This window comes from Echeneis naucrates, chromosome 2 (genome assembly GCF_900963305.1).
Source record: "Echeneis naucrates chromosome 2, fEcheNa1.1, whole genome shotgun sequence".
Taxonomy (NCBI): Eukaryota; Metazoa; Chordata; class Actinopteri; order Carangiformes; family Echeneidae; genus Echeneis; species Echeneis naucrates.
Window position 1 is genome coordinate 14,392,101 of NC_042512.1, and position 20,364 is coordinate 14,412,464.

The window sequence follows — 20,364 nt, forward strand, 5'->3', positions numbered from 1 at the left end:
ACACTGACATCCATTTACCCACGAGGCCTGGCAGCGCAGCTCTGACAGGCTGACGGCAAGCCAATTACCATAGAGCTTCATGACAACGAGAAGCCACCACAACAAGGCCAAAACAAGGCCAAAAAAAAAAGGCATGTCAGACAGCAGGTTGGACGCCCAATGGGCAGCGACAGAGGTGAGTGTTAGTGGGCCAAGAAAATCGTGCTGAAGATGAAGATTGGAAGAATGGCAGAGAGGAGATGAAAGATACTCTACATTTGAAACTGAGTCATTACAAGGAAAGATGCTGCTGGCGGTGCAGACCTTCTCACTTCATCAGTGCAGTTTGTTATCAGTTTGGGTTGCAAAACAGAACAAATAAAAATGATAAATGGAAGCGATAGGAATCTGGACAGTATTTCATTTTCGCGTTGTAACAGGATAAATTTAAAGGTTGTTTTCTCACTACAAGAAATGTGGAATCGTCATTTTACAGACACGGTGAAATAATTATTCTCATTGCATGATAAATTAAAATCATGTTAAATAAAGTTTTCACAAAGATAATTGCCTTTGGCTTCCATACACCTTTGACGTTTAGAAATTAAAGAATCAGATTGTGCTATCTTTGGTTTCTAGCAATGTTCATCCGGCCCACAACAACCTTCACACTGAGGAAACTACTTGGAAGAAATTACAAACTGAGGGGATAGTCAAGGAAACAAGAAAGTGTTTAGAGCTAAAACATCTGAGGAGACATTTGTGTCTGAGTCTGGTTCACAGGTCAAAGCCTTCCAAAATTAAATTTGTGAAAATTACAATGTCAAACAGCAGATATACAAATGTTCATAAAAATGTTTATTTGGTTTGTTTGTTGTTGTTTTTTTTTTAAACAAATGCTTACGCTGTCAAAGTGACACCTTACTCTGCAATGTCACGTGATCATCATAAAGCTGTCCAAAACCAAACCACATTGGACCATGACCTGCAAACAGCGTGGTGAGGATGGTGGCGAGGAAGAGGAGGAGGAAGAGGCTGGTCATGTGAACTGGAATGGCATACATACATACATACATACATACATACATACATACAAAGAGACAAACGCACATGCTGTTTACATAAATAGGTACAGTGTAAAAACAGGAGGCACAGTCACATTGGGATCAAACAAAGTTCATCTGTCAGTAGGTACAAAAAAATGACCAGTGGCAGGCGCTTCAAAAAGGAAATTCACTGCTGGAAACAGCAAAAGTGTTTGTTTTACTTCTTTCAAGATGGAACAACTACAAGTTTACAGTGAAAACTGAACAACATCTTTGTGTTTTGTATGAAAATAGTTGCTGCCCTCTGGCAGACATAGTGACAATCTTCACTTTACCAGCCAGGGGGCAGTAGGCGACAACCTGCTCACAACCACACAGCACTTTATTATCACAACACCTGTTTTCTTTCTCCGGAGGCATTTACATTGCGACTTCTCCGCATGTGTATTTTATTAACTTTCTGGGTTTCAAAATGTCTCTGCGTGTCGACGGCTTCATTCAATTTCTGTCCAATTCATCAGGCGAATGAATGATGATAAGAAAGAGTCCCTGTGTGTTTTCTGGTGAGCTGGCTGACCCCGAGGGATTAACAGAGGTGACACGTGGAAAACCAGACGGTCCAGTTGGGAAAGAGGTTCCACCCTGCTTCTGATTCAATATATTTTCTAATGATACAAGCAAACCCTGCAAGCCCCAAACAAGAAGTCACAATTTAAATACAGCAAATTCTCAAATAGTGGAGAGAAGGGTGAAGAGCATTATTTTGTCACTAGCTTCCTTACTTCTTGCTTTGTTTCCTGATTTTCTACATCTTCTCAATTCAATGTTCTCCTTGTTCCAGTTGGGCTTTTAATGTGAAATACAACTGGACTGGAAGATACAGAAGAGGGGATTTCTCATGTGAAAAGGTAAAGGGATACATGAAATATATCCCTCCTCCTCCTCCTGATACATTAAATGTATCCCTTTATAACCGGGAATTTCCTGTATTTATTCTGTAACCCGCAGAGGGGGAGTCTGGTCTGGAGTAATCAGTAGTATTTTTGCTTCAGACATCGTGGCTCTGTCTCTCCTCCTCGCTGCCTTCCTTTTCCATCATGTCAGGCAGATACTGTGGACACGAAAGCCCTGAGAGCATCACTGAACAGATGAGGCAGGGCAAATTATTTTGGGCATGTATCCATCTCTGTGCATCTCTCATGGCCTCCTTCTCTCACAACAGGTTGTTCCCACTGGAGTGGAAGTACCTCAGCTTTAAATCTGTGGCACATGGAGAAGAATCACGCACCAAAAAACCACCCAAATTGTCCAATTTTGGCGGCTCGGCACTCGAGGGTGCTGCTGCTCAGGTTGTGTCAGATACGTTGGCGTTGAACACCTCAAACGTTTTTGTCCGGAAAACTAGTAGATGTCCTGAAATATCGATGAGGAGAGGAAAACAGTTTGAGATCCTTTCAGAGCGTCTTAACTATTCCAACCTTTTTAGGCATTTACAAACATACGTGAATGTGCATTTTATGCAAAATCTAAAAGAAGTTTGGTTTCATTTTTATTTTGTCAAATGCATTTCATTTGCTTTTCGAGAGAAATAAATCCATTTAATTTTCATTCTGTTGTCGTCCCGGCCTGATATATGTCATATGATATATGTCATATGTCTCCATCAGCTTCAAATATCACAGTCAAAGTCACGCTATCGCTGTCCTTAGTGGTTTGTCTGTCTATCCCGTAGAAATGAAGGAGTGACCGAGACATAAACAACTGTTCCCGGCTTGTTTGACTCCAGCAACTCAAACACGAAGGGAACGAGTTATTGTGACACGCTTTGACACACATGCACGCACCACATACACACATAAGCTCACGCATATTGTATGTGCACGCGAGTCGACATCCGAGGCGTCCAAGCTCCCGTGAGCGTGATCCTGTGACGACTCTTCTTTTCATCCAAATTGAACATTAAAAAACTCAATATATTCAAACGTGTGTGTGATATAGATTCATATATAATATATAAAAACTCCAAAAAAGTAAAAATAAAAACTGCAAACCCAAAATGAAAACATTTGAGAGCAAGAAAAAAGGGTGAGAAGTAAAAAAAAAAAAAAAAAAAAGAAGTCCTACACGGAGGTTTCAGACTGTAACCGCAGGACAAACTTGTGAGACTTGGGGTCGATGTATTCCTCTGACATCTGGATGTAGGGGATCTTTTTGGACGTCACCACCAGGCTGAAGTCCACACACTTGAGCAGGAACACAGTGCCGTCTTTCAGGCCGCTGGTGACGGATGCCTCGCTGATCAGCGTCCATTGGCGAGCCAGCCACCGGTCCCGGCTGTACTGCAGGGTCGGGCCCGGGGTCAGGTAGCTCTCCAGAAACGCCTGTCCAGGAGGGATGACAAAAATATGGCATTTGGTCACATGTCAGGACAAAGAACGAGTCTCCAGGGGAGCAAAAGTTAAAGGCCTGACCTTGGGCGTCATGTTGTTGGTGATGCAGAAGGCCAGGTGCTGCTGGATGCTCTCCATGCTGTGGCAGTGCTGCTGCTTGGTGGTCCTCAGGTACTTCTGCAGGGCCCGAGCCATGGAGGGGAAGATGGCCTGTGCGGCCTCTCGCGGATCCATCACATCCCCAGGAGCCTTTTTCTGCTCCTCCTCCTGCATGCGCTTGATATGTGTGAACGCCTCTTCGACTGCCACCACGAGTCTGGGAGGAAACATGGCGGACAAGGATCTTAACAATTTTAGCCTTGTTGTGGTACCTTTCTGATGCCGTCAGGGAGCAGTTACTGAAACACAACGCTTTTTGGTTGAATATCCTGACATACTTTAAAATTGCACAGTGTGGAAAATATCAGCCCAGAGCACGTTATCAGTTTAAAATCCATACTGATCAATCGAAATAGCAGGCGCTCTGCTTGAATATTTTGCCACCAGTGTTTGAACCTATTTCAGAGTGCTGCTCGTCCTCACCGTGCTCTGCGCTTGCGGACGCGCCTGTCGTGCTCGGCCTCCTCATAGTACAGCTCGTTGTGGCTGGAGTCTCTGCGGCGGGCGGCAGCTGCAATCATGGCTCTGGACTGGGAGTGGGCGAGTCCCGCCGCCGCATTGTTCCCCGGGCCTGTGACCGGCAGATGTCATTGGTTAGTGCAACTCACAGATGAAGACTCAGTGATAGCCTGAGATAAGGATCTAAGCAGCAAAGAAAATCTCCAGTGATGACATGAAGGTGCAATTTGAGGGAACAGGCAGCTTTTAAAGGAGAGAGGAAGGTCATCACTGCGCATAAACCACCTTTTATCACCAGGATTATTCACAGCCCAGGAACTGACAGGAAAAGCCATAAAAAGTCAGAATTCTAAATTGTTCCAAATATCTAAAATGTGCTGCCTAACCTCACAGGACTATTGATATTCAAACAGTCCTGTCACTCTGCCACTCGCTGCCTTCAGGAAGAACTGAACGTCCAATTAAACAAGCGTCTCAGGCAACTTCAAAAGTTTGTCTATTTTTGGAATGAGGACAGGAGGCTGCTGATGAACTCTGTCTGATGTTAATGCAGGTTAAAAGACGGCAGAGCGGGTAAATTATTAATGTCGTGCATGAATGGAATAATTCATGGCCTGGGAGCAGAATGCTCGCTTTGGTCGTGGTGTTTGGATAAATGCTGTTAAAGCCATGTGTTGCACGTCTGAGCTGAGTCAAGTCAGTATGGAAGATTTAAAATGTCTCAATAAAAAATAAACGTGGAAACCAAGTACAACCCAACCAAACATACGTATCATGACTTTGTCAAAACTGTAGATCAGAGCCTGCACGAATGCATAGATACATAAAATACAACTACGTAAAAAGTAACATTAGGAGAAGAGCATGGATCAGAGCGAAAAATGTTCAACAATAAACAATGTAACTAATAGTAACTCATGATTGTCTGTCTCTGAACACAATACACAAAATGAATGCATAAATAAAGCTTCACTTAAGTAAAAATTGGGAAATTTGGATTATGGCAGATTCGACTTTTAATGATGTCTTATTTCAGGTATTTTACATCTTCCGTATGTTGCAGAGACACAGATATTCGTGCTGGGAATAATTTCCAATTCCCAATATCCTCAGCAGAGTCAGGCGTCGTAAAATAAACTGACTCCATTAGAATTGAACGTAATTGAGTGCTACGGCTGCTTTGCACTCAGGGCTGCCCGACTCTTTAATTAAGGAAAGATTATTGTCTGTCCCCGAGTTTAACTTGTTCGTCTGAACGTCGGTGCAGCTGGAGAAAGAAAGAGGGAGCGTGAAGTAAAAGCTCCAGACAGGAGAGCGATGGAGAGGCTCCAGACCAGCTGCTGCAGGTTGAAAATAAAGGAGGATGAGACACGAGAGAGAAATGACAAGACCGGCAGCGTAATAGCTATTGATTTATCAGCCACCTCCACCACCATCTCCCTCAAATATCTGAGAGGAGGGAGAAGAAAGCAGGAAGACAAATAACAGCAGGAAAAAAGGGGAAGAGGGAGTCAGTGCAATTTAGTGACGCTTGAGTACACTTAAGGGAGAGTGATAATTTAATCAAGGGTTTGTGTTACATTCTGCCAGCTGTCGTGAGGAAGACCGAACTTTTTCATCAACCTGTGGCATGCAGGGGAGTGAGGAGAAGTTGCGAGACGTGTGTGCGTTTGTCCTCAACAAAGAGCTTTGGCTAGAGGCTGCATTTACTTACTGTCCAAAAGGTAGGCTTTCAGTTTAGCTCGAAAGGCATCTTAAAGGTGAGCAACAGTGTAAAGAGACATAAGGAGAAAGTCAGCAGTCATCCCACCTGCTAAAAGGTACCAGAGGGCGTACAGAGGCACGGATCAAATGACCACACTTGCATTTTTGCTTGTTGTAACCCTTCCAACTACAAATCACCTGCGCTTTGAGTTACACTACAGATTATTTTCCAGTTTTGCCGCATCTGGAGATCCATTTTCTTCCTTCCAGGCAGCCATTGGTTTCAGCACGTTCCAGTACAGAAAGGAAATCAAATCAGCCTGCAGAGACTTGAACTGTGAACTGAAACTGTAAAAGCTGAATTACTGTTGTGCGATGACGCTGCTGGCACCAGTTATCGAAGTATCAAATCAAATCAAAATCAAAGTATTTAAAATTTGTAAAGCTGCAGCGAACATCAAGCTGAACGTTTGTCTGTCTCTGTGTGTTGGCCCTGTGATGGACCCTCCCTCGCCCGATGTGAGCTGGGATTGGCTCCAGCAGCCCCCGCGAACCGGAACAGATAAGTGTAAGAAGATGAATGAATGAATAATTATTGATTGATTAATCAAATATCCCATGCCAACAAATAGATGAACCTGAACAATGGAAGTCATGAATTCACAAACTTGTCTCGCAAGACCATTAAGAGAAACACTTTTTAAAGCAAAAATACAAAAACAAATTCAGTTTCATGACTCTCAAATCTGAGGACTTCATTTGTCACGTCAAAGAGTATCTTTTGGTTCAGAAACAATTCGATGATCTTTCATTGCCAAAACCAATTTTTAAATCAGAAATAAAATCATCCAACTCAACACGTGTCAGTGAATATATAACCAGAGCACAAACAACAACACAACACATGGAGATAAAGAACATCCCACTCACCCTCGGCCGGGGCTGCTGGGAACTCACCATCCACGTTGTAGACCTTAAGGCCGGCCAGGTGCTTGGCAGCGCGGGACTTGGAGGCGGACAGCAGCGCTGGGTTATGGACTGAGAAGTCACAGTAGTAGTGCTCCAGGATGGCGAGAGCCGCCCGCTGAATACTGCGATGGAAGGAGACAGGAGGATGGAAGAGAGTTTGAGGGTCAGTGTTTACAATCCAGCAGCTTTGATGACCGTTTGAGATGCATTATCCACAACAGGATTTTCCCTGAAAAAAAGAAAATAAAATACTGCGATAAAACCAAAAGAAAAGAGGCCGAGAACAGTGGATGGAAGAGAGGAAGTGGCACCTGAGAGGCACTAATTAAATGCTTTGGAGGGAAATTACAAATTGATCAAATTTTTTCGCAATTCAAATCAAATTACAGACAACAATCTTGTTGCAAAACAAAAGCATCATTGATTTGTCTTCATCAAAAAACAGAGGTCTGTGGGGATGATTGTTCATGTCTTCATTTGGGGATGTAAACTGTGGCCCATGTCAAAAACAAGTGTGACGTGGGATGGAGGCTTTTGGACCGTTGCCATGGCTACCGAACAAAGACTGGAAACCGTAACACAGGAAGTGATGTTTGAGGTGAGGGCAGCTGACGCGTGCTGCTCCAGCCCAGATCCTGAACCTTCAGCGGAGGATCGGAGAGCGTGCTGGGTGTTTTCCTCCGTAACGCAGCGCCATTAGACAAATCGTACATAACTGTGGAGGTTGTTTTCGCTGGTACGACGCGAGACATTGGCTGTCTCTGAGAGCGACATCAGAAGTTCAAGCAGTTCTCCTGCCACAGTTGTACAGGATAAGATGCTGCCAGAATCAGATTTATGACATACTCTTGTGCACGAATGGGTTAATTCACTGACTTCATCATTCTGCTGCAACTTTAAGACAATTTCTTTGTAGCTACAGTGCAAAGTCTTCATCGTCATTTTGGGAATCAGGTTTTCTAATGTTTCAACTCCTTTGGCCTGAGGATGATAATAAACTATCAGTCAAACATTCAAACTGTTCTTATCATGAATGAACCATGTGGAATGTGGACAGGGTCAGTGGGAGAGGAGCTGCCCAGGAGCTTTATAGCGCCTTTTAAATTATTGCGCCTGTTTTTTTTTTTTTTTCTCCTCCAGCTTTAATCTTTTGATTAATTCTCACCACCATCATTCATCATAAGTGTTGCAGTAGTAAAAACAAAAAAATGTACTGTACTCTTCCTGGAAAGAATCAAGTGATCACATTTTTGGACAGTCATGCAAGAATGTGGGAGAGAATATTCATCCGGCAGACAGAAAGACGACTGTGTGCGCTGGATGTATGAAAACACATAAATTCCAAGAACTTAAATCAAAATAAAAGATAAAAATCATTTCAAACTGAGAGGATATGAATCCGTAATTCACGGTGCATACAGCGGTTCAGCTGTTACACTGAGACTGCAACGCTGTGCAGGGGGATGACAGATGCTGACAGCTGTTAACTGGCCGACAGAACGACTTCACTGCCCAACACTGGACCCTTTTCATTCTGAGTTTGGCGGAGTGGATGCACCCAGGACTATGTGAGTCCTCTCTGTGTCCTGTGATGCTTCAGGCCACTTGAAGAGCTAACTTAATATACATGAACAACAGCACATGCTTGCCTGCAGCATGCGCTTCCTATTATCCCACAGAGGGATCAGAGCCGACCTGTGACCTCCTGACCAACCGACGAAAACATCTTTAGCTCCGATTCCTGCTTCAGAACACACCACATCCAAGTAATGGGTCATTTGCATTCGCACAGACAGACCCAGGCCACCCAGGCAGCATTAAAGGCGTTATTCACTCTCACTGCTTTTCCATCTGGTGACAGTCACATGTACGAGTATATATATATATACATATATAAATGATGTTTACAACACTGATACAGCTGATTGTCACTCAAGTGCAAGTGCACAACCCAAATAGCATGAAGAGTGTTAAAGCAGCTGACTTGGTTGAATGCAGAAACCTGGACAGTGCTTTCCTAAGTTAAGCATTCAAGGCCACAGAGAGGACCACTGTTTTGCAGCCACTTGAGTAAGTGCCGAGCAAGAGTTCCTGCCAACAATCAATTATTAAGCTGAGCAAACATGACAGAGAACCATTCAGGAGAAAAAAAAAGTCAAACTTTGTGAGGCAGAGGGAGCGGCGCCTGCTCTCATGTTGCTGCTCAGGACTGACCAGTCAGGGAATGTAAACTGGGAAGTTCCCAGCAGTGAATGCGTTTAACCCCCACCCTCCTGCAACAACTCTCCCAGGCCGTAAAGAATGTGTTCATATTGAACTTGTCCGGTCTGACAAGGGACAAAATAAGGATTCCTCTGGTCCTCAGATTGGCATCAAAGGCCAGGCAGACAGAGGCAAGCTTTCAGGACCCCAGGGCCCGAGCAGGGTCCCCATTATGATAAGGCTGGGGTTGGATGTCAGTAAAAGAGGAATGTGAGCTACAGCTGCGGCCAGTTAATAGAGATACATGCAAGATAAGTTGAGAAAAACAAAAGGTCTGGGTTCCTCCATTCTCGTTCATTTTTTGTCATTTGCTTGTACGCAATGCAGATCACCGTGCAGGCGTATGGTTACGTTTGCGCAGGCGGGCCGGGCTCAGCAGATGCTCGGCTGCAGTCTGCGGGGAGTACTAATTAGCTGTGTGTTTACAGTCACAGACGGACGACAGAGCGAGGCCAGCCCTGCTGCTGGCCGAGCGGGGATGAATGGCAGAGCTTACAGAGGAAAACACCCCCAAGGCAGCCAGCTAACACTGCAGCCAGACCATTACCCACACACACACTCGCCTGTCTGACCTGTTTCTATGAATGCAAAATGAATCCTGATAATCAATACACTTCTCTGCCTAATGCAGGCTCAGGCTTCAGAGACTGTATTAAGCACTTTATATAACAGAAAACTGTCAACAGTTTTCTACAGCAAACAATGCAGCTCTCAACTCATCAAACATCCAAGTGTAAGTGGCAAAGCAGATTTCTTCTCTGTACAATGGAGGCAAATACATTGGAATTAGATTATAGTGAGTTGTTCAAATAAAGTGATATCCTGCTCTTTTATCTGAGCTGCCCTGATCGGGTCTTTTTTACAGTGATCGGGTTTCCTGCAACAAATTCACAAAACGTAGCTATGAGGATTGGCCAAAACATTCAGGATATCATGTCTATGTTTCAGTTCAAAGACCTCGGCCCTTTATCAAGTCTGCTTCCTGCACCGTATCAGTCAGAGACTCTTGAAACTGACTATTTAAAGCAAATGATCATACAGTTGGATGCCAGAATAGACTCTGTCCTTTGGGGAAGCTCTCAAAGTGTCTGACCAACAGAAGAAAGATGTGGCTGAGAGAACTAAACCCGTCCTGGACTGGAAGTTAAACCACGAAACAGACTGCCCATGTGAAACAAACACTTGTTCCTTTTCCTGCAGGTCACACTGTTTTCATCTTTTTGGATTTATTGCATAAAGCTTTTGTTCCTGTTAATACAAAATATAACAGAACTTCACTCATTCTACTATCTGTTCTGGGTGCTGGGTGAAAACGTTACATCTGAATACAGTTCAGTCCAAACATCACAATATATGATATATGATATATATTCAGCAATATATAATTACATTATTAATGGGTCTCATGCTTCTGGCATTGAAAAAATATACATTCTATCATATTATTCTATTTCAGTGTTTTACAATAACTATTTCACTTCTTTTCTATCTGTATTTAATTGGTTTGCTTTGTCATAATGTGCATCAAACACAGGAACAACATGAAAAAAATTGTGATGCTGAACATTCTTGATTATAGATTCAATGATCTGTATGTATCTCTATGTGTACTGGTGTTTGCTGGGGAAATGACAGTGAAGTCTATTTGAATTGAATCTATTGTGGCTTCCTGATCAGTGAGGTATTTCATGTAAGGAACTTCCTATCATCCTAAAATATCTAACGCGAGCGCGGCCACCTGCAAAATCACCCAGGAGCCACGAACCAAAGATGTAAAATTTCATTCATACTGTCATAAAAAAGGCACACCTATAAATCCATCAGGTTTTATTGGTTACAGTGAGACTGCGGCTTCATATTGACACCGTGTTTGGCTAAAAATGGGACCATCCTGTTTTTCCTCAGAGAGCGCAGGGTCATAAAAACCTGGTCGGTCGAGTCTGAGCTGTTTTTTCCTGCATTAAACACACACACACACACACACACACACACACACCCTTTCTTTCATTCCCACATACATTTTAGGATTTTCCAACACCACAGTGCCATTAATTATTAATCCCTGGTTCTCCAGTCTCTCTTTCCCTCCCTCCCCTTGCTTCAGTCTCTTGGGTATTTCCTCTGTACTCCGCCTTCTGTCTGCAGCTCTTTTCTGAGGAGTTTCCTCTCTGAAGTCTTCCCCGCCCTCTCCTTTTTTCTCCTGGCATGATTTCCTCTCCCTACCAGTCACTTTGTCTGCATGCGTTTCTCTCTCACATCTCAGCCTGAACATTCAATCTCCCTTTTTACTTGATCACCACTTTTTTCCTTTGAGCACAAATTTCCCTCTCTTCACTCTTTCAAGTCTTTCCTGTATCAGTTTTTTCCTCTCATCTCCAAGTACATAAGCGGTTACTTTCCCATGTCTTCCTTCTGTCCCAGATTCTAACTCTTCTCGTGCCTTCATCTCGCCCACACATTCTCCGTTTTCCTTCCCTTTCCCCCCCATGTTCTACTTTTGGATCCCCTGGTTGCTATAACAAAACTCCCTCCTCTTTCTACCTCTTCTGTCTTTGATCTGTACATGCACAGGGGTCAACTCGATATTCTGCTCACTGGCTCTGAATGTTCACAGCATCGCTGAGTAGCTTTTAGTCTGAACATACAAGATTTTCCTCTGAATATGGGCCTGCATGTCCGATAGGGTTAAATCATAAAGACGAGCTCATCACATCCTCATGATGGGGCCAATTGTTTCACAATTTTTGCCCATATAATTTTTGTGGAGTCCGCCTTGGTGAAAACCCATAAATCTTCTCAGAAACAAGCCTGAACAATAACCAAGCAATGTGCAGAAGAGAAGCTAAACTGCCACCATACATGAAGGATTTGACACCATTCTGTATTTGGCTCCGTAACAAACCTCATGTAAAAGACCAAAAACATCTAACGAGCATGGGGCGATTATCAAAGCCCGTTAGATTCCATTTCTCTGTGACTCCAAACACATAAAACACACTCACACACACATAAAACATTGTTGCCCTGGGTGACAACAGGCACACTGCAGTTTCATTTAACTCAATAATCCTGCTTCTGGAAATAATCAGTGTTCACATAAAATATGAAGTATCTCAAAATGTATTATATTGCTAGCTCGTCCTTTCAAAGGTTAATGTGGAGTTTTTTTAACTTTGGCCTTCAATGTTCGGTCTTTGTTTGTTTTGCAGTGTTAATTATTGACGCCTCTCAGGACTGATGGCTGTATGCTTATTGTCATTCGTTTCCGACAAGGATGGAGCTTTTTGTTAAAAAGTTAGATCCTTTTTTTAAGCAGAAAGCAGAGGTCATTATAATGCTACAAGACTCCATTGCGAAATCACAATTTTACCTTCTTTACCTACGTTTCTTCTCTTTAAGCGAAGAATATAAATCATTCTTCCAACACTGAAACTCATAATAACAAAATAACATGGATGCCTGAACCCAGAAATGCAAAGTGTCGGGCCAAGCAAATACTTGCAAGCACATTCCTGGTAGATTACTTGATTACACATGAAGACTGTTTCTATTGTTTTCCTGGTAATTCCAATGGAAGACTGAATAATTACTATTGTCACAACTTTCCAGAGTTGTAAAAATCCTTACTCTGAGGCCCTGATCTGCCCCCAAACCCATCACTGCAGTAGCAGAGACAGCACGCCCCTCTCATTATTTTTTAGCAGACTGATTTATGAACAGTTATGAACAGATAACAGGACAAACCGCCAGAGTTACAGAGCACGCATGGGATAATGGGACGAGCCTGATATTCCTCACCTGAGCTGTCCCAGGTTGTAGTGTCTCGTCTCGCCGTCCGTGGACCGTGTGACGCACAAAGAGAAGGATGGCTGGAGCTGCCGGAGCTCCAGCAGGACGATGGCCAGGTAGTGGATGAAGAGCAGGGCGTCCACCAGCGACACGGCGTACTGTACGATCCCCTGGTAGTTCTCATCCTGCGGGGACAAATGCAGCGAATATGCTTATTTCCAGATAAAAAGAAAATAATAGTCCTGCAGCGTTGAAAAAAACAAAAAACAAAAAAACACATGTAAGATGTAGATCATATGAATATTCAGAGCCCCCCCCCCCAACTCTTTTAATTCTGTGGATTTTGCCACAAGCATCCTGAAAGAGAGACCAACAGGGATTTTAAATGATGAATAACAGTAAACATGCGACTGAAGAAGTCGAATATCTGTGTTTTGGTTGTCTGTGATTCTGTTGAGCTCCACAAATTATTAAAAATGAATAAGAGTGAAATAAATGGGACTTCCACATCTAAAGGAAGGATCTGGTTGTGTGCCTGTACAGTTGGTTGAATTAAACGTATATTGTTTGGATGTGTGCTCGAGCTCTTCCATCCCTGCTGCTCACCTGTGAGTCAAGTATTCTCACTCCGTAGAAGAGCCAATAAGAGATCACAAAGAGCAGCACCAGCACGGCGAGCAGCGCTCTGAAGACAAAGATCCGTGGGAGGCCAGCCCGTGGTGGCCTGAAGAACAGCGCCCAGACGGCCAGCAGCAGAATGAGCAGCTTGAAAGCCACGGAGATGAAGAGGCCCTCGCAGGCCGTGCCGCAGCTCTGCAGCTTCTCCGGCCAGAGGAGGTGTGGGAGCACCAGGAAGGCCAACGGCGTCAGGAAAACCAGCAACCCCAGGATCACGGCGAGGGTCAGGGTGAAGTAACGACGGCAGTCGAGCCCCACGCTGTCCTCCAGGTCCTTGGTGATGCGGACGATGTCCTCCTGAGAGAGGCTGTGCTCTGATGTGCCGGTGACGGCAGTGGTGGTCTCGCCCCAGTTGTCATCCTGGAAAAAAGGAGGGAGGAAAACAACAACAACAGAAAAAAGGATTTAGGATAACAGCTTCATCGCTTTGTTTGCTGATCAAGGACTTTCCACTGGTCCTACTTCTGTCAGAGGAGCGAGTCAGGGTCCCTGAGGGGGTGGGGAGTATTTCATCAGGCTGTTGTGTGAGTTGCCGGATGCCACCTCTGATCAGGCTCATTTAAACCGGATCACAACAAAACAACAGCTCTGTCCGAACACACATACAACTCAAGCCTGGAGTCAGCGTATTGACTTCCTGTTGAATTACAAAATAAATGAAACCAAAAAAAAAAAGAAAGCTGTGACATAAATCTTTCACATTTCGTAAATGTAATGATCTAAAAAGAACTGAGCAAACGCTTCATGAGGAAGATTCTAAGGCATTTTTCATCATGTCACATTTATATTTCATGAAGTTGGTGTGTACGTACATGAAAATGTACATCTCACATATATGTATGAATTTTTGATGATAAATAATGGTGCATTTATTCTGTATTATAGTCCCAGAGCTGCACTTTGTCAATTTTGTCAGGAAACATCTCTAGTCACAAAAAAAATGAGACATGAGAATCATAATGTATCATTCATAATGACTGTTAATGAATTAAAGCATTTAACAAACAACATGACAGGAGTAGTTCTTGTACTATAACATTTTCCTCTGGATGGATTTCACCCAATTAGCTCAATGGAGGTTATTTCCAAGCACGAGAGAAAGAAAGGAACAGAAGATGGGAAGTGGAAAAAGCAAACAGAGCAAGCTGCCACCCGGGTTATACGCTGACGTCTGGGCCTGACTGCATCCGCCGATAACGAAGGTCAGCGGTGTCGGAGCGGAGCCGTTACAACAACAGAGATAAGGACTCTTTACACAGTAGTCATAACACGCTGCTAATGTGGCCCAGTGAGCGCGGCCACCGCCAGCCAAAGGGCGGATAATGAACCGGCACCAACTAAGAGAGGATTCAGTGAGGCACTCTGACCCAAAATGTCACTGTCCCTGCAGATGAGCAACATTTTGAGGATGGTGTCAGTGATATTAGCCCCTCACAGACAGAGACGGCAGCACGGACGGGCCACGCTGAGGAATTATGTTCATTTTAAAGAGATGCGATCGGGGGGAGGAAGAGGAGGAGGACGGTGCAGCGGGACAGAGAATATCCCAGCAGCCTCAGGGTTAAAACAGCAGAAATGAAGCACAACAATAGGAGGATGAGGTTTTCTTTGAAACCATAAAGAAGCTACTCTGTTTGCTCACAGACTAATAATAGAGTTAGTGCACAGAACATCAATACTTCATGCACACTAACTGCAGAGGAAAGAAGCGGGAAATGAACAAGAAGCTGCACCATCAGTCTGATATTCTAGTGTTTCCTTATTGCCTGCAAATTAAAGGAAAAGGATCAAATCAGTCATCACTAAGTTTGACCCACAGCTCGTACCATGTTGTTTTTAAAGCCACAAATGAAGCTTCCTGGTGTGTTCATCCACTGCTGGAAATAGTCCAGACAAATTATAATTTCTTATAATTATTATATTACTATAAATTATGGGGACAACATTTGATAAAAACTGGTGTGTGTATTTTTACTTTACAGGATTATTGACTTTAAGGGACTGAGCTGCAGTTAATTTGTTTTATTTGACCCATGCTCAATAAAACCAGCTGAGCTTTCATGAAATCCCAGCTATGTAATCCAACTTTTTCTGGTCACTTAGAGGAAAAAGCCCAATTAAACCAAACCAATGAGCTTCAAACATGTGGTAACATTTATTAATATCAGAACTTTCTGCATGTTAACTGGTGACTTTCTGGCATAGATTTTCTCTGACAGGCTCTTTGATGAAGTCCAGCACTGACTAACATCTCAGTTTCATCTTTGACCTTTGACATGACAAGATGGTTGTAAATCCTCGTCCGTCCATCTGTACGGGTCAACACAGAGCCGAACAGCATGAGTGACCCATCTCAGACATGAGCCGTAAAACAGACAGCGGAATGCATGACTTGGGTTCAAGAGGTCAAAGTGAATATGTAACCAGGCCCCTCTGGGGAAACGCCCTGACCTTTTTCTGTACACTGGGCAAAATTTCTCCTCATTGAAGAGAATAAAAATTAAAAAAAAGAACACATTCCAGTGAATGCATCTTGTAAGGCTGGAAAATGAATTCAAGTCAGCGTGCTGGTTTTATGATATTTTTGAGGTCTGTGGGGAAAATTATAGGATCCAAATGCACTTGTGTGGTCTGTGATGCTCCATAGGAACCAAAATGCTGGATCCCACAAGTTTAAAAGGGATGCTTGAAGATTAAGACTTGTGTTTTGGGGTAGAAATACAGTTTCAGCTCTCTAGCCTGCTATTGGATCAATCCCCACTTATTGTTTTATGTAGTGCTGCACCACAGGCTCTGAAATACTTGAAATACTTCCCTTCTGCACGCTCACAGATGGAGAGGGAGATTACAAAACAGCTGCAGCTAAATCTGTTCTGAAGTCAAGTGTAATATGGCAGCCATTCCTGACATAAAAAAGATAATATAATCCCAAAATATTAATTAGGAAGCTGGCGGGTTTGACTTTTATTTTGTCCTGTACATCTTTTGGTGGATGCTCAGTATCAGATTACAGACTATTTTCTGTTTTTGTGTTCTTGTCGAGAGAAAATGAGTTACATTAATAAATAAAAAGGGCAAGATTATATGTCTATAGATGTTTAATATATACCCATTTTTTTCTGGTGAGGCCGATTTAACAGCGGCGGTGAAGCAGATTTCCTGTTTTCATCATCACTCTGTCATTTCTGTTGAAGGAGTTCACATATTTAACTTGAGAGCGAGGCGATAAATTGAAGCTGACAGAATGTCTTGCAAAAGTCTCACAACATGATTCAACATTCAAAGAAGCATAAATAATACAGATGTCAGTCTGCTCAATAGAAAAGGAGATTGTTCCGGGAACGCAGCAGGTAAAACCACTTCATTAATAATTACAGAGGCTGAGCGAAGAGGTTCTCCTGCGCTTCTCCACAGACATCAACACAACATGGCTTTTATGGAAGCGCAGCAATTATTTCCCGCTGAGAACAAAAGTAAGCAAAACCTCATTGTTTTCTTTTTTAGCAGGGATCCACAGAAGGCGAAGCCACAAGCCTCAGCTACACAGACATTCATAAATCAACAAGGATGAAGCCTAACGTGCCCCAGCAGTTACCCAGCAGCACCAGGGGTACTTCTCAGCGCGTTTATGATGGGTTTTTTTTTTTTAACATTTTAATGTCAGAGAGTAAATATAGCACAAAAGAGCCACATGGTGTTGAGCTCAGAGTACCGTTCCTGTTTCACTGCTGACAGACTCACATCTTAATCCTGTCTGACCTCCGTCTCACTGCTGAAGACAGGCATGCTGAGTGTGTGTCTGTGTATGTGTGTGAGAGAGGCAATCAATAGGCATTATTTGTCAGGAAGAGAGTCTCTCCGACCACAGTCTACCTTGAGAACACCCGAGGGAGACATGAATCACAGCTTCTCAGGTCTCTGAGCGCTCGTCACTCACTGCCCTTGTTTCAATCCTCTGACTCACACTGGACCGCTTGAGGACTCTTTAAAGTATCACCCCTTTAAAACAACAAGCTCAGAACAAGAAAGAAACTCAAAAGCAATAAATTAAGCGAATGACAACAACAGATGAAATTAGCTTAGTTTTAATAGACAGTTTTGATTAATTAGTAACCTGAGAGAAGAATTTACTTAAATCCAGCTAAAATCAAACCAAACATGAAGCAGGAGGTGATTAGCTTAGTCAAAGAAACAAGGAGAAGCAGCTGACTACAACACAATTTCCCAAAGTTGCCAGGCAACAAACGACAGCAAAAGGCTGTCGTCCTGTCGAGACATTGTTTCCTACAAAAAAGCACAACTTTTTTGGACACCTTTTTTTGAAAATAATCAGAACTGAGCATTAAATTCCACATTAATATACTGTCAGTAAATTTTTTCATTATACTTCTAACTGAACTAATTGTTTAGCAAGACGTGCTTCAAATTCACCCGGTCTGGTTTGATACTGACGAAATTCGGGAAATGGTGATTGTTGGATCCTCACAGCTGTATCTGGGCTTTCCCTCGGCGCACATGTCTCAAAATGGACATTAGCTACCCGCATTTTCTTCACGGGATTAACCAATCACCACAGGCTGATCTGGTTCAGCACCAGCAGCCTCGCAGGAGGACCGGTCCCATCTATCACAGGAAAATAGGTGAAATGTGGGAGAAAACAAAGGAGGGAAGACAAGGCAAGAGAGCTCAATGTTTGATAACCAGACAGCCAATTAGAGAGAGGGATTGATCCAGAGAGGCAGGGAAGGTAACTGCTCAAGGACCCGGGATGATTGGCGCACACACACCAAAGCCTGCACTCAACAACCACAAAAATACACACTTGAACTAAACACCTGTCAGGTTGACTCTTGATCTTTTTCTGCAGTGATCTACCCAAGCCAGACGAGGTTTTACAAGCAAATCAGCCGTTCTGGGAGGAGATGAGGCGTTCAGCAGAAACTAAACAGCCAAGTAAGGGAAACATCCGATGTGACATGCTCCCACGTACCACTAAATAAGACAGACAGAGGAGAACATGAGGGATGAGCAGCTAAAAACTGTTTTAAATATTCCTCTCATCTTTTACGGAGCAGTTTTCACATCATCTGTGTTACCATACGTAAGGGATGGAATCAGGCTTCATTCATAACCCGAAAAAAATGACTTGAAAAATGAGCAACTGACTTTGCAGAGATGATGAGAGGATATCTGGCTTTATGTGGCAGTGGATGGGTTTTTATCCAGACACCAGTGGCATGGATATTTCACGTGTCATCAGCTTTTACTGCATTTCATCCTTTCATTTACTTTCTTCTTCTCATTACTGAATTGGAGACCCCCCCCCCACTTGTGCAATTGCTGCTTTTCCCCTTTTATTCACCGTGATAGAGCTCAGTGATACTGCTGAGCAGAAGCTTTGCGGTGTAATAGCTTTCTGAGCTGTGACACAGGCAAAGAGACGATAACTGAGTTTTTATTCAACTCCCCTAACGGTGTTTTTGAGCCATTTGAATCTACTTTGCTGGTGAAAACGAACGGGAGAAACCCCAAGATGACCAGTCACTGCTTGTTTGTTGCATAAATGTCTGGAAACTTATCAGTAAATAACAACAAACGGTTCCTGCACCAGCTGCCTCGCTCGGCCTCGGTGTATTTTGGTTTTAGCAAAGGATTAAAATTACACCACATTCCACACTCGGCTTTGGCATGCGAAGAAGTCAAAAGTTTAACTGTAATCTGATAGGCCAGAGGTCTCAGTTGCTCGCCCTTGGTATCCCGAGTATTCAGATTTGAACAAATTTGATCAATTTGAATATCTATTACATTGAATTTGAAGAATACAAATAAAGCTTTTCTACAGTGGCTTGAAAATCAACCATTTCGTATAAAGCCCGTTAACTAACATGTAGTATCTTAATATTAATGAACAGTTCTGGTTTCAAGGCGAAGCTAAGCTACTGGTTTCCTGTCTCTGGCCTCATATATATTCATTTATGTTCATACCTATCAATCAAAAAAATTTCTGAATGTAACTTCAGAAATGTTGAACTACTTCGTACACAGTGCTTCTAAAAAGTTTTGTGATTGGCTGAATAACAATATAAAAAAAAAAAAAACAACTAAATCTGGGTGGTTCAGATTTGCAGCATGGCCGAGGGGGGAGACTGCCCAGTTGTGACATCACAACAGGTTGTTTTCAGTTTCTAAATACTGGCTGGCAGTCCAATCCAAGTTTGTTTTATAATGAAAAATATTCTTTCTACAAGAGACCTTTAAAATGTTGCCATTGCTTTACTTTGGTTCAGCTGACGTCCGTCACCAGTAAAAGCACAGCAAAGACAAAAATTAGAGGGTCCAAAAAGAGGAGTGATCTCAACATTTTGTTGGCCTGGACGCCTGGATCAGTGCTAGTCACTTTGTTCCTCTCTTTTCACCCAGAAAAAGACATGGCAGCTTTAATAACAGCTGAGCGGTTTGATTGTGCATTCAAAGTATTTCTTTGAGGAAATTTTGGCAAGGCTACAGACTAACTGCCGCAACACGATACACGATGGTTGCTCTTTCAACACATCCAGCACGACATCTGAACTGCACACAGGCGCTTGTTTGGATGCATCATGTTGCATTGCAGGATTGCCCTTTTTGATTTTCTGATAGTATTGGCTCGCACTCAAAAGGCCTTTGGGCTGTTCGTTCCAGGTGTTTCTTAAAAAACAATCCCTGCATCTTCTAAAAATTGTCACTGAGGTGAATTTCTGTCCAATTAACAACGCAAGCAGCCAATTAGTCAAAAAGATGTACGTTTGCATGCAAACTCAAATATATTTAAACCACAATGGCTGCACAGAGAAGCATGTTATGTCACCCAACAGCATTAAAATTTCAAGGGGATATTCTTATTCTCTCTGCAGAGTCAAAATAACAGCTATTGTCTCTCACAGTAAATC

General features: G+C 43.0%; 1 protein-coding gene across 3 annotated transcripts in view; it reads right to left on the reverse strand.

Annotated features, from left to right (window-relative positions):
- Positions 1 to 829: 829 nt before the first annotated feature.
- The window catches only part of LOC115053631 (vang-like protein 1), a 41,386-nt gene continuing 21,851 nt past the window's right edge, over positions 830 to 20,364 (reverse strand). For 2 of the 3 annotated variants that reach the window (XM_029518491.1, XM_029518512.1), the window contains 6 exons: positions 13,364 to 13,795; positions 12,767 to 12,942; positions 6,668 to 6,828; positions 3,998 to 4,145; positions 3,497 to 3,731; positions 830 to 3,406 (listed from right to left, as the gene is read on the reverse strand). In XM_029518491.1, coding sequence (XP_029374351.1) covers positions 3,146 to 3,406; positions 3,497 to 3,731; positions 3,998 to 4,145; positions 6,668 to 6,828; positions 12,767 to 12,942; positions 13,364 to 13,795 — 1,413 coding nt within the window. In that variant the 3' untranslated portion in view covers positions 830 to 3,145. The remainder of the gene's footprint in view (positions 3,407 to 3,496; positions 3,732 to 3,997; positions 4,146 to 6,667; positions 6,829 to 12,766; positions 12,943 to 13,363; positions 13,796 to 20,364) is intronic. The other variant, XM_029518502.1, reaches the window with a different exon arrangement.